At 41.9% G+C, this 11,322-nt stretch overlaps 1 protein-coding gene and 1 long non-coding RNA gene across 2 annotated transcripts; one reads left to right on the forward strand and one right to left on the reverse strand.

The window, feature by feature from the left end:
* Positions 1-626: 626 nt before the first annotated feature.
* LOC120734540 (prostaglandin E2 receptor EP4 subtype-like) lies at positions 627-4,602 on the reverse strand. Its single transcript, XM_040033382.1, has 2 exons — positions 2,877-4,602; positions 627-1,622 (listed from the first exon to the last, which is right to left on the reverse strand). Exons 1-2 carry the CDS (start codon positions 3,687-3,689, stop codon positions 1,275-1,277), a joined length of 1,161 nt encoding a protein of 386 aa, XP_039889316.1. The 5' UTR covers positions 3,690-4,602; the 3' UTR covers positions 627-1,274.
* On the forward strand, positions 3,170-5,497 carry LOC120734549. Its single transcript, XR_005696030.1, has 2 exons — positions 3,170-3,281; positions 4,772-5,497. It is a non-coding gene; the product is annotated as an uncharacterized LOC120734549 (long non-coding RNA).
* Positions 5,498-11,322: the final 5,825 nt, after the last annotated feature.

Raw genomic sequence — 11,322 nt, forward strand, 5'->3', positions numbered from 1 at the left:
GGTATTTGATTAGGAGCTAAAACCTTATTTATCTCCCAGTTTCCCAAAGGCAAAACCACATTTTGATGATATATTTTTAAAAAAATGTCAGTTAGTTCCCCCTAGTGGGCACAAATTAATAATGCAGCACAAATGTCAGCACTTTTAAGTAGAACTGAATGATTTACTTGAAGCTCCGAGTGTACGCTGTCATGTTTGTTTACACCAGACTGTGTTTACAAGAAGTCGGTATGGTAACAACAGGCACAAGTTTCTTTTATGTGGCTCCACGTGATCTTTCAGAGGAGGACGCACATCTGCAGCGTGTCTTTGTTGGGCACACGGAGTTCACTTTCTCCTCTTTCCATGTTATGATGGATGCTGGCAGCCTCAGTTAGCCACCAGTGACAGCTCTTTAGTGTTCCTCTACACAGGAGTGCAGACTGTTGGCATTAAGGCGAAAGTGTTTTAGAGCTTAGCTGCCTACACATAATGACTAATGACCTGATTTCCCTGCATTTGTTTTTTGGCGTGGTGGGTTTTTTTTAGTTTTGTTTTCAATGTATTTGTCATAAAGAAAGAGATAAAGTGGATGTGGTTTTTTGCTTCTCTTTCATCCTATGTACTTTTTCTTTGTTGATGTGACCTGTTGATGTGACCTCTCACCATTTCACTTGGCTCTTTCTGCACCCATGATTTCATTCCAGGACAAAGACAGTTGACTGATTTTCTAGTGCAAACATGAGTCTTTATTACAAACAGCCATCAGCATATTTTGGTCAGTGCTCTATTAATTTCATATGTTTCTCCTGATGAAAAAGAAATAACGAAACCCACACAAACCATCGGGGAGTTTTCCATAAACACTGTTGGAGCTGAGGGAGGATCCTGTCCATCACAAGAACCATCTGATGGTACTTTGGCACTGTCAGAGACATCTGGAGGAAGGTGGAAGGGGAAAGGTGGAGGTGAGCCCCATGAGAGATGACATTCATCTAGCGAAAGAGTGTCTCAGCTAGGCGGAAGCCACAAGGGGAGGTTGGACAGAATGGAAAGGCTCGATCTATCATTGTACTTCAGTAACAACAACTCAATCAAACATTGTTTCTCTTTTCTTGTCAGCCCCGTGACACACAACTCTTTCAGTCAATAAATAATCCTCCAGGAGCTCTGGGGATCCCTCCGTGCTGTGGGCCCACCACATCTTCATCATCAGCGGCTCTGAGAGAGAGTCGCGTGTGAAGCTCTTCATGCCACCATAACGCAGCAAACATTCATCGGTGTCAAATATGTGCTCACTCAGCAGAGTCAAGTCTGCTGGAGGCTCTCTCCGTGTTGCGCGGAGTGAATGTGACAGTAGCGGGCAGCTGAGTGATGATGCTGGCGTTGCACATCAGCTGGGTGAACACGCTGCTGTCCTTCACAATGCTGGTAGTAAATAGGGTGGTTTGCGTTAAAGGAGGGGAGCTGCTGCGGCTGCTGCTGCCTCGCCTGGATAAACCGAGGAACCGGCGGAACAGGGACTTCCTGAGGAGGATGTAGATCCAGGGGTCAAGGATGGGGTTAACTGAGGCTATCCTGATGGCAGCCAGGTCTGCTTTGAAGTTTTTTTCATCACTGAAGCAGTTTGCAAACACACGAACCTTAAAACAGAAGAAAGGAGCTGTTATAATATATTTCTTTAGACTGTTAACAGCTCATAAGCAGAAAGATTTCCTGTTTTGTCATCTTAAAAAAGAAAAGTTTTTCAAATCAAATCAAATTCCTGGATTCCTGGATCGAATGAGCAAACTCAACATTAAGGCGGTGTCCTCATGTAGACTACACCTCTGGTTACAAATATTTTGCAAGCTGTTGCATTATTAATTTCTGCTATTTGGGTTTAGCTGGACATTGTAAGTATAAAAAATAAACGTTAGCTTTGAGCAGAAAATGACTAATAAAGTCTGTTCTGGAGACAGGGACTTTATTTTCTAACACAATAAAATCCACATTGTTTAACACAGTGTAAACACTTCATGGCTTTTCTGAAAAGCCAAAATATAAAGTCCCTGTATGAGGTGAAGAGAAATGATCAAATTTTATCCAATTAAAGGCAGATTACACCCTGCACCAGTAACCAGCCTGTTGCAGACAACCATTCACAATCACACCTATAGGCAGTTTAGAATGAACCTAACCTCCTGTCTTTGGACTGTGGGAGGAAGCCTTAATACCACAGTACACAGGCAAAATAAGCAAACTCCACACAGAAAGGCTTCAAACTCAGGAATTTATTGGTGTGAGGGAACAGTGCTAACCACTGTGACCAGGTAATGACTGGACTTTAGAAAACAATATAGAATATATTCATCAAATATACAAGAATATTTAATGAACTGGCATGCAAGTAAAATGCCTAAACTGTGAAGGTAGCCCTACTAAACTGTCACCAGAAGTTTTCAGTTGTAGTCATTTTAATGATACATATTGTTGTGTGTGTGTAGGATATATATTTATCCAATTATATTAGGTTGAACTTCTGGAGTATCTGATGCTGAACGTACTGAAAATATTTGCTGGAATCAAGCAAACTGAGCAAATCAAGCACTACGTTCGTCCACTTTTAGGTCCTTCTACAGATTTAAGTAGTTCCTCGTTATTTCACAGGCAGTTATTGCCTGTGAAATTCAGGCTAACTGCGTACATCGCTTTAGAGGGAAAAAATAAGATGGAAAGTGGGTAAAATTATTTTTGGCCAGTTTTAATTAAAGCTAACGACGTTAAAATGCATGTTTCGCACTGCTGTGTCGATACTAATCAGTACAATACTGGTAATTCCTCGTGTTTATAAGTGCCAGGCAGTGTTACACCAACGTTTCTCTGCGCACCACTCGTTAATTAAAGACTTCTCTTACCACTAGTGGGGCTGAGCAGGCCAGGACCACCACAGAAGTCATCACCAGCACCGCGATCATTTGAGTCTCTGCGGCCGAGGACAGAGCTCTCCACCTTTCGCGGACGCTGCCTCTGGTGACGGGCAGCTGCACGACCCTCTGGCGCATCATCAGCAGCGCGCCGCACACCGCCAGGTTCAGCAGGATGGTGCCAAGGATCAGCAGCAGGCTAACGACGCTGTACAGGACGAAGTAGGTGGTGGACACGGGGTCGTGTTTCCTCCAGTCGACGAAGCACCAGGTTTCGGACGGCTGCAGTGTGCTATTCGCCATGCCCATCATTGGGAGGCAGCAAAAGAAGATGTGACTGATGTAGATGAAGAGCAGAAGCTTCTGCGCAAAGCGTCGGTCCACTCCCCACCGCTGGTAGGTGTACGGGCAGCATATGGCCAGGTATCGCTCTGCTGCCATGGTGCATATGATGCTGAGTCCGGTCAAACCGAAAAACAGCAACAAAAAGGACTGAAACTCGCAGACATGTTGGTCCAACAGCACATTGGGGTTAAGGTAGTTGGCTATAGTTATCGGACTGGCCAGGCAGGTGCCCAACAGGTCCGTCACCGCCAGCCCGCACACCAGCGTGTAGAAAGCTGAAGATTTGCGCTGCTGTCTTGATACCGAAAGAACGATTATTGCAATTAAGTTCCCAACGGCGCCTCCAGCAAACATAAAAATCGGTAAATTGATTGATTTCTCGACACGGTTTGTTTGTGAATTCTGAGTCGTAGTCTCGTTTATTGAATAAGGTCCGTGCGTAGAGTTTGAGCTTTCCATTTCTATCCACGAGATAGCCTTAGTTACAGACTCTACCTGCGGTGTGTTGTGGGTTTGGAAGCGCAGTTCCTCTTCAGCCTACTGCAAGAGAAGATAATGACTCAGCAGGGGCATGTTCTCTGGTAGTCTCATCCCCTCTGCTTTCCAGTAATCCAGAAGTTACCGAGAGGTCGTGGCGCACAGTTGTGGGCTAAGTGGTGGGTTGTCTCTAATATACTGAAGCATCCAGCAGTCTGACAGAATTGATGGAGAGGATTTCCGTTCTCTTTCTCATTTGTCAGTGAGCCGTCAGTGATGTCTGTCAGGAAGTGAACTGAACGAGGGGGTAAAGAGACGACAGTGTCACAGATGAGACTTCAGCGGAATTTTCTGTGTTAGATATGAGTCACATTTGGTTACAAACAAAGATCTAAACGTTTGAGGCAACTGCTAGATTAAGTGATGTGCGTTCGATGCGCACAAAAACAAACAGTAAAGTTAAATATGATAACTGTGCCTATAGCCGCTTCCAATAACACTGTTGAAAAGTTTTCAGTTTGAAGAATAAAATAAAATTTAAATGCCAATTACTCGTTTAAAGTGTGCCCCACCCAAACACTGTACGTTTGTTTTTGTTTTTATGAATGTGAGGTTAATTGATAATGGATGGATGGATGATGGATATTTAAATGAAAGAAATGCAACATATGTTTACGAGCATGGTACTCCAAATCTTTTGTCTTTAATAATCCACACATATTACTGTAAACCTTTTGCTAAAGTAACTTAATACTAAAAATCGTTTATAGTGGGGGTGTCAAATATGAGGCCTGGTGGCCAGAATTGGCCCAGCAAGGACTCCAATTTGGCCCCATGGATGGCTTTAAAAATAGTGAATGATGGGCTTAAGTTTTGAACTTTTGTCAGTATTTTCATACGTTTGACAGCTTTTCCTACTAATAAATATCTCTCCCACTGACAATCATAATACACTAAAGTAATAAAGTAACGAATCAATAATTAAATGACAGAAACGTTTCTGTTATTTCTTTACTTTACTTTTTATTTACTATAGAAATTTCTGTTTTGTCTTTCTTTTACAGAACTTTTTTTGTTCCACTTATCCTTATCAGGGTCACAGGTTGGCTGGAGCCCATCAGGACTTTTACAGGGCAAGAAGCGGAGTACACCCTGGACAGATCAACACAGAGACACTCACATTCCCTCCTATGGGCAATTTTTATCATATTCACTTAACCTAACCCCACTAACTGCATGTCTTTGGACTGTTGGAGGAAACCAGACTACCCACTCAAACATGGTGGAGAGCCATCGAGCCAGATGGTGGAGTCGAACACAGGACCTTGTTGCCGTGAGGCCATAGTGCTGCAGCACCATGTTGCCCTTTTCTGTTATTCTGTAGTAAATGAAAGAAATGGTGGCAGCGTGAAAAAATAAATATGTTCTCTGTAATTTTACACATTTATTTCTTCATGCTGTATAAGTCATTTAGAAAAAGATTTACTGTTGAAAATGCACTTTTTGTTTCTTATATAAAAAATATCTCAGGGATCGTAAATGTGTAGTTAACTGTCTTTAGAGTGACAGGAAGGGGAGTTTCACAGGTCTGGCTCACTTAACATCAAAGTGCGTCGTATGTGGCCAACCACATAAAACAGTCCAGTGCATGAGTGTAAGCATAAATACTGTACTCTGTACAAATGCATTGCCATTTTGTCGGTTCATATTCAGTAATGATTAAAGTCCCATACATTTTGGACACCAACTACTATCAGCCACAGAAAGCTATTAAAATAAGAGCACGTTGACTGCAATTGTGTTCCATGAAATGTCATCATCTTTCTCTGAGGAGTATTTCTTAACTAGAAATGGGTGGCTTGGATTTCCACATGTGGTCTAATTCATTCCAGAAATTGCAGATGTAATAAACAACATCAGAACTTACAAATCCCAAGCAAATTAACTACACATCTGTACTACTTCCTATTTTTCTTTTTTGTTTTTTAACTCAAACAAATTAATAACGTTTCTGTTTGTGTGTGATGCTCTTTCTTTGCTCAGCAGTGGAAGAAATTATATGAGCGGGAACATTACATCAAGTGGAAAAGCTTTTGTCTATCATTTGTTCCATAGGGTTTCTGAGGGTGCTGTTTTCCCAGTGATGAACCTCTGGGTGCAGCACGCACCTCTGTCCCAAACAGAAGTTATTGTAAATGGTAGTGAGGAAGAGCAGAGCCCCGACAGACAGCAAGAACACCCGGGACGTCATTGCACTTAGCCTGCTCCGACTCTCCAGCCGTCACACATTCATTACAGTGTGACTTATGTTTACAGTGAGGAGCAGCGGAGAGGGGGTCTCTGTCAGCAGGCGACCTTAAAAGACAAGACAAAACAAAACACCTCTCTGAGAGGTAAACTGCTGCTGCTCATGCCTGCTCATGCAGACAGAAAGGAGCTGGCAGACTGGAAAAACAAAGACACTTAAGAGATGCCAAAGCCTGGAAACTCCAAGAGCAGATGCAATGTTGCTCAGTCTACAGTGAATCACGGGATATTTAAGACGTCAGTGGTTTATAGACTTCTCGAATGCTGTAAAGTTAATGCATTTATTGTAAATGCACTTAAAATGTATTATCTCTGTCTGTGGTCTCAGCTGTGGTCTGGCGCTATAAAAGTGTCTGTGACTTCACCGTGTAAGGAAACAGCACAAAAAAATCCAGCCTTGTGCAAAAGTCTTGAGCCGCCACACATTTGTTCATATTTTGCTTCCAACTTTCTTGTATTTAAGAAAAAATAAGACTTTCTGAAGGGTCTTCAAGCTTTTTCTTTGGACATTGGCTGCTTTTTCACTCATTTTCAGTCCAGTCGGTAAGCATGACCATTTCAGAGGAATCACTGTGTTTTTTTTAAGCCACTTAATACTGACCTATGAATCATTCCAGCATAAAAAGTCACCTACACTACACACAACACTGGCATGAGGCAGTGTTGTGTCTACAATAACAGACAACTTAACAAAGAACTAGTTGAAATTATATCTTTAGGCACTTTGTTATTAGTAGTCCGTCACGTATGCCTGTTTCTTTTGTTGAATCTACAAAAACAAAGATAAGGGTGACAGGAATGAAAATGGTACTTTTATTTCTACAGTGTTGTTCAGGAATATTTCAGCAAGCTTTGGAGTGTATCCATAAAAGAATGCCCAAAAGCTAGAACAGATGAACAGTATCTTAAAGTTATCTTCTGTTCACCGAAGCTTCATCAGATTTGACTTCATCAGGTATGCCAGATTAAAAACACACCCCAAACGCAATAAAACAGAACAAAAGGCAGCCAACATCCAAAGAACAGCTTTGAAAGTAAAGAACTATTCCTGAAGACTACATCACAAGAAACTGCGAGAAAGCTTGTCTGAGAGAGTTCAGGCTGTGCTGAAGAATAGAGGTGATGCTGTAATTTCATGTATGTTTGCACGTTTCATTAAATCGCTGCATTGATTCTTGCTAGCAAAATATAAAGAAATGAGGGTTGGTTCAAGACGTGCACTGTACATAAAAGTCATTATGAAGACATTTTCATGAGATTTTTAGCAGTTTATCAAACACTGAACTTGTGTGGTGGTCATTTGTTGCCATGTTGGTGACGTCTGCACATCTACAGCAATACAGGTGTTGATGCATCGAGGACAAACTTAAAGAAGCCCAGTCACCTTCTAAGATTACCTGTGACCAATGACCTACGCAGACACACAGGACAGGTGTTTTCTTTTTTAATAAATACTCCCTTGAATATCCAAAATAATTAGATTTTAGTATGAACATGTCTCCACAGTCTGTATTAAAGTCTTGAAATTTTATTCAGTCCACTCAACGGACTAAAGAATAATCCAGAATTAGGCGTCTTTGAGTTCTTTGGATCTTCCTGTTACCGGAATCTGTGTGTTGGATTCAAAACTAACTTCTAACTAACTTTTTTTTTTTACATACGAAAGGTTTTATCCCAAGGTTTTCTTTATTTAAAAAAAAATGTTTTTTTTTTCTTTTTTTCTCACTTTAGGAGCAGACAGGAAGTGTGCATCTAGCTTCAAATTGTTGTTGTCTTATATCTGTTTAGTCTGACCCTTTCTAAATCTGGACCCTCCTCACTCCTACTCCTTTGTGGAGTTTAACAGGCATGAGAACACAGCACTCACCCCACTGTGCCACAGTTATAAATATGTAGATTTAAGGCAAAAGTTACAGCTGATTATTTGAGATGCCAGCGAGTCTAAACACGACCCACGGGACATTGTGCCTGGTAAACTCACTAACAGCAACAAATGAATTCCAAGTGATAGTTTCATCAAGCCCCACAAAGTATTTGGTGTAAAAGGCATTTGGGGATTTTAGAGGGGAGGGAAACTGAGGAGAATTGGACTCTGCTGTTTCCTGGAAGTGAGTCAAGATTATCTCCTGGGTCCCCGAAAGCACAAAGGAATTCAGAGTTAAGGTCAAGCCTTGTATAAGCATGAGCATAACATAAGCATTAGATTAAGTTAGCCACGGTAACAAAAAATAAAAAATAAAATAAATATCAGGGAATCAAGGAAAACAAAATCACAGCCCCCACGGACATATGAAGTTAGCTGAAGTATTGTGTTCTAAATAAACGATGGAAGAATAACAGGAAAGCAAAGGCATTCATACTCCTAATATGAGCTCATGCAGTGGTGATGTTTAAGCGACCGCCGAGGTATGGCTGTCAGTCTCTACAGGATGTAGGATAAAAAGGAGAGCATTTATTAATATAATATAAAATTCTGTGACTGTAACTGGGGGAAAGCTGCCCATAACGTGGACAGAGTGGTTATCCAGATAGTTACAGTTAGTTTTTTCATTTTCATCTTCGTACACCGCTGCAGTGCATTATCAATGAATTAGAAAAAAATAATACAGATGTGACTGAAGTGCAGACTTTCAGCTTTAATTCAAGGGGTTTAATAAAAGCATTGCAATAACTTTTTAGGAACATTACATCCAGTTTTTATACACGCTTTCCTGTTTTCAGAGACTCAGAAGTAAATTCGACTGTTGACCGGCTACATGAAACATGTTCCTTTGTTATTTCCTGACAAGTTAAGGAGTCAAAAGGAGGGTCTGGCATTGTGTTGAACCTGAATTTGATAGCATTTTACTGAAATTGCCCAAAATAAGGTCCACAGAGATTTTGAAGGATGGTGATAATATTAGGCTGGAAAAACAAAATAAACGTATCAGAGAAACAGAAAACACGTTAGGAGAGCCTCAGCAATCTGAGATGAGTGCACAACGGTGGAACATCCCCGAGCAGATTCGTCTGATCAGACAGCGCTTCACACCGTAAACTGATATTGACCCGAAGAGTACTGATAAGAGTTTCTCAGGGCAAAGAAATAGTCAGTCACCTGATCTGAATCCAATGGAGCAGATTTTCAGTTATTAAATACAAAGCTGGAGGCAGAGAGACCCACAAACAAGCGGCAACTGAAACCAGCTCCAGTGAAGGACTCGCAGAGCTTGTCAAGGGAGGAAACACAACATGTCCAGGGGTGATGTCATGTGCAGAGTCACTGACTGCAAAGGATTTTCATCAAAGTATTAAGAACAGTCATTATATTTTAAATGATCTTAGCTTATTATGTTTCATCCTCTGAAAACGTCAGACTTTGTATAAGAATGGTTGTAGCTGCTAAACTGTTAGTTAAACACCCTCTGGTGCAGAAAATACATTTTCCAAAAACGTATTAACCTAACTGTTGGGTGTGTAATCAGGCAGCGGAGGCGACGTCTGGGTTCAACACTTTATTTTAGGCTTTACAGCGGAGCTCCATCTTGTTCTCGCTCTCTACTTTCTTCTTCTCCTCTTTCTCTTACCCAGCCTCATTAGCGACACCCCTGGTCTGACAGGGTAACAGCATGTACTAATTTTCTTCCCTTATTATAGAACCTTGTAAACACAACATCTCCCCCTTTTCTCAAATAATACTCTTTCCTTTGTAGCACAACATGAAACATTCGACAGCCTTTTACTTTTGAGGCAATTAGTAACTTCAGAACAGTATTATATATATATCCTGGTAAAAGAACTGAAATGGCAAAGTAAACGTGCCCCGGATCAACCCTGAATCAACAGTAACAACCATATGCCCTCTTCTCAGCTTATCAGAAGTCACAGCTGGAATTAAAGATAACTAATGAAACTCAAATGCACTTTCCCTTCACAGTCATTTCTCACATCTGCATATTTCTCCTTTCTTTTTACCTCTGAACTATTTCATAACAAAGTCTTTTGTCCATCTTGGTGGTTGTCTGTCCCTCTGCAGTGTGGGACGTGTAGCAGTCTGTGCTGAGCTGATGTTTTCTGTCTCTGTATCAGCTCTTTGTGTGTGTTTTGAGTTCTCTGGGACAAGTGAGAGACGTGCTGCATTCCATCTTCTCCCATCGCTGAGGATGAAAGAACTCTCACCCGTCTGCTGCTGTACCTCCAGCGGCTTGGTGTATTGTGGCTCTCCTTTTCCCACATGGAATGGCTTTCGTACTCTCACTGACGCACCCACAGTCACTTTAGTAGGTTTAGCACCTCTCTTTCTGTCTGCATACAGTGCACTTCTTTTCTGTGTCAATGTCACTTTGGATCTGATGTGGTCATATTGTCCAGCATCCTTTGGTGGTGGCAGAATGTTGAGTTTAGTCCGCATGGCTCTTCCTCTGAGGAGCTGGAAAGGGGACTCACCGGTTGTAGCGTGGGGAGTCGCTCGATAACTTTGAAGCAGTTCTGTAACCACAGTTTTCCATGGTCGCTGAGTAGCTTGTGCTGTCTGTATGGAGTCCTTCAGTACTCTATTAAAGCGCTCCACACATCCATTTGCTTGAGGATGATAGACGCTTGTCCTGATGTGTTTTATGCCCCTTTCAGCGAGAAACTCAGCAAAGGCAGCTGAGGTGAACTGCGGACCATTATCAGTTGTAATTTCATAAGGGTTTCCTTCACGGGCGAAAATGGACGTCAGGAATGCAATCACTGTCGCAGTTGAGGCGTTTGGTGTGAATGCGACTTCAGGCCACTTACTGAAATAGTCAACTAGTGTGATGGCAAACCTGCAGTCATAGGTTCCTTGTTCAAACGGACCAACAATGTCGACAGCAACATGTTGAAACGGACCCTCTGGGAATTTGATGGGTTGTAACGGTGCAGGTGAAACAGCTGCAGTCTTGTCACACGATTGGCAGGTCGTGCATGTGGACAATATTTCGTGGACCAGTTCATCCATGTTTGGCCACCAATATAGATCTCTCAGGCGTTGTTTGGTTCGGACCGGACCATGCCTTGATGTCCTTCATGGGCTAGGTGCACTACTTTTCCTCGCAGAGATTTGGGAACAATCAGCCGTGTTCCTCTAAATATCAGCGGTGACTCTGCTGCCAGTTCATGTCGGACCAGGAAGTAGGGTTTGACATCATCTGGTAAGGATTTTCTTACTTTCGGCCAGCCCGAAAGAACGATCTGTCTTAGTTTTGTTAATTCAGGACAGTCTTCACATTCTGCTCTGAAGTCAGCCAGTGGAAGCACTGTTAGCTGAGGAGAAATTTCAGCAATCTCTGTGATTAAGTCCTGT

Source organism: Simochromis diagramma, unplaced genomic scaffold, assembly GCF_900408965.1.
Source record: "Simochromis diagramma unplaced genomic scaffold, fSimDia1.1 OVJJ01000334.1, whole genome shotgun sequence".
Classification (NCBI taxonomy): Eukaryota; Metazoa; Chordata; class Actinopteri; order Cichliformes; family Cichlidae; genus Simochromis; species Simochromis diagramma.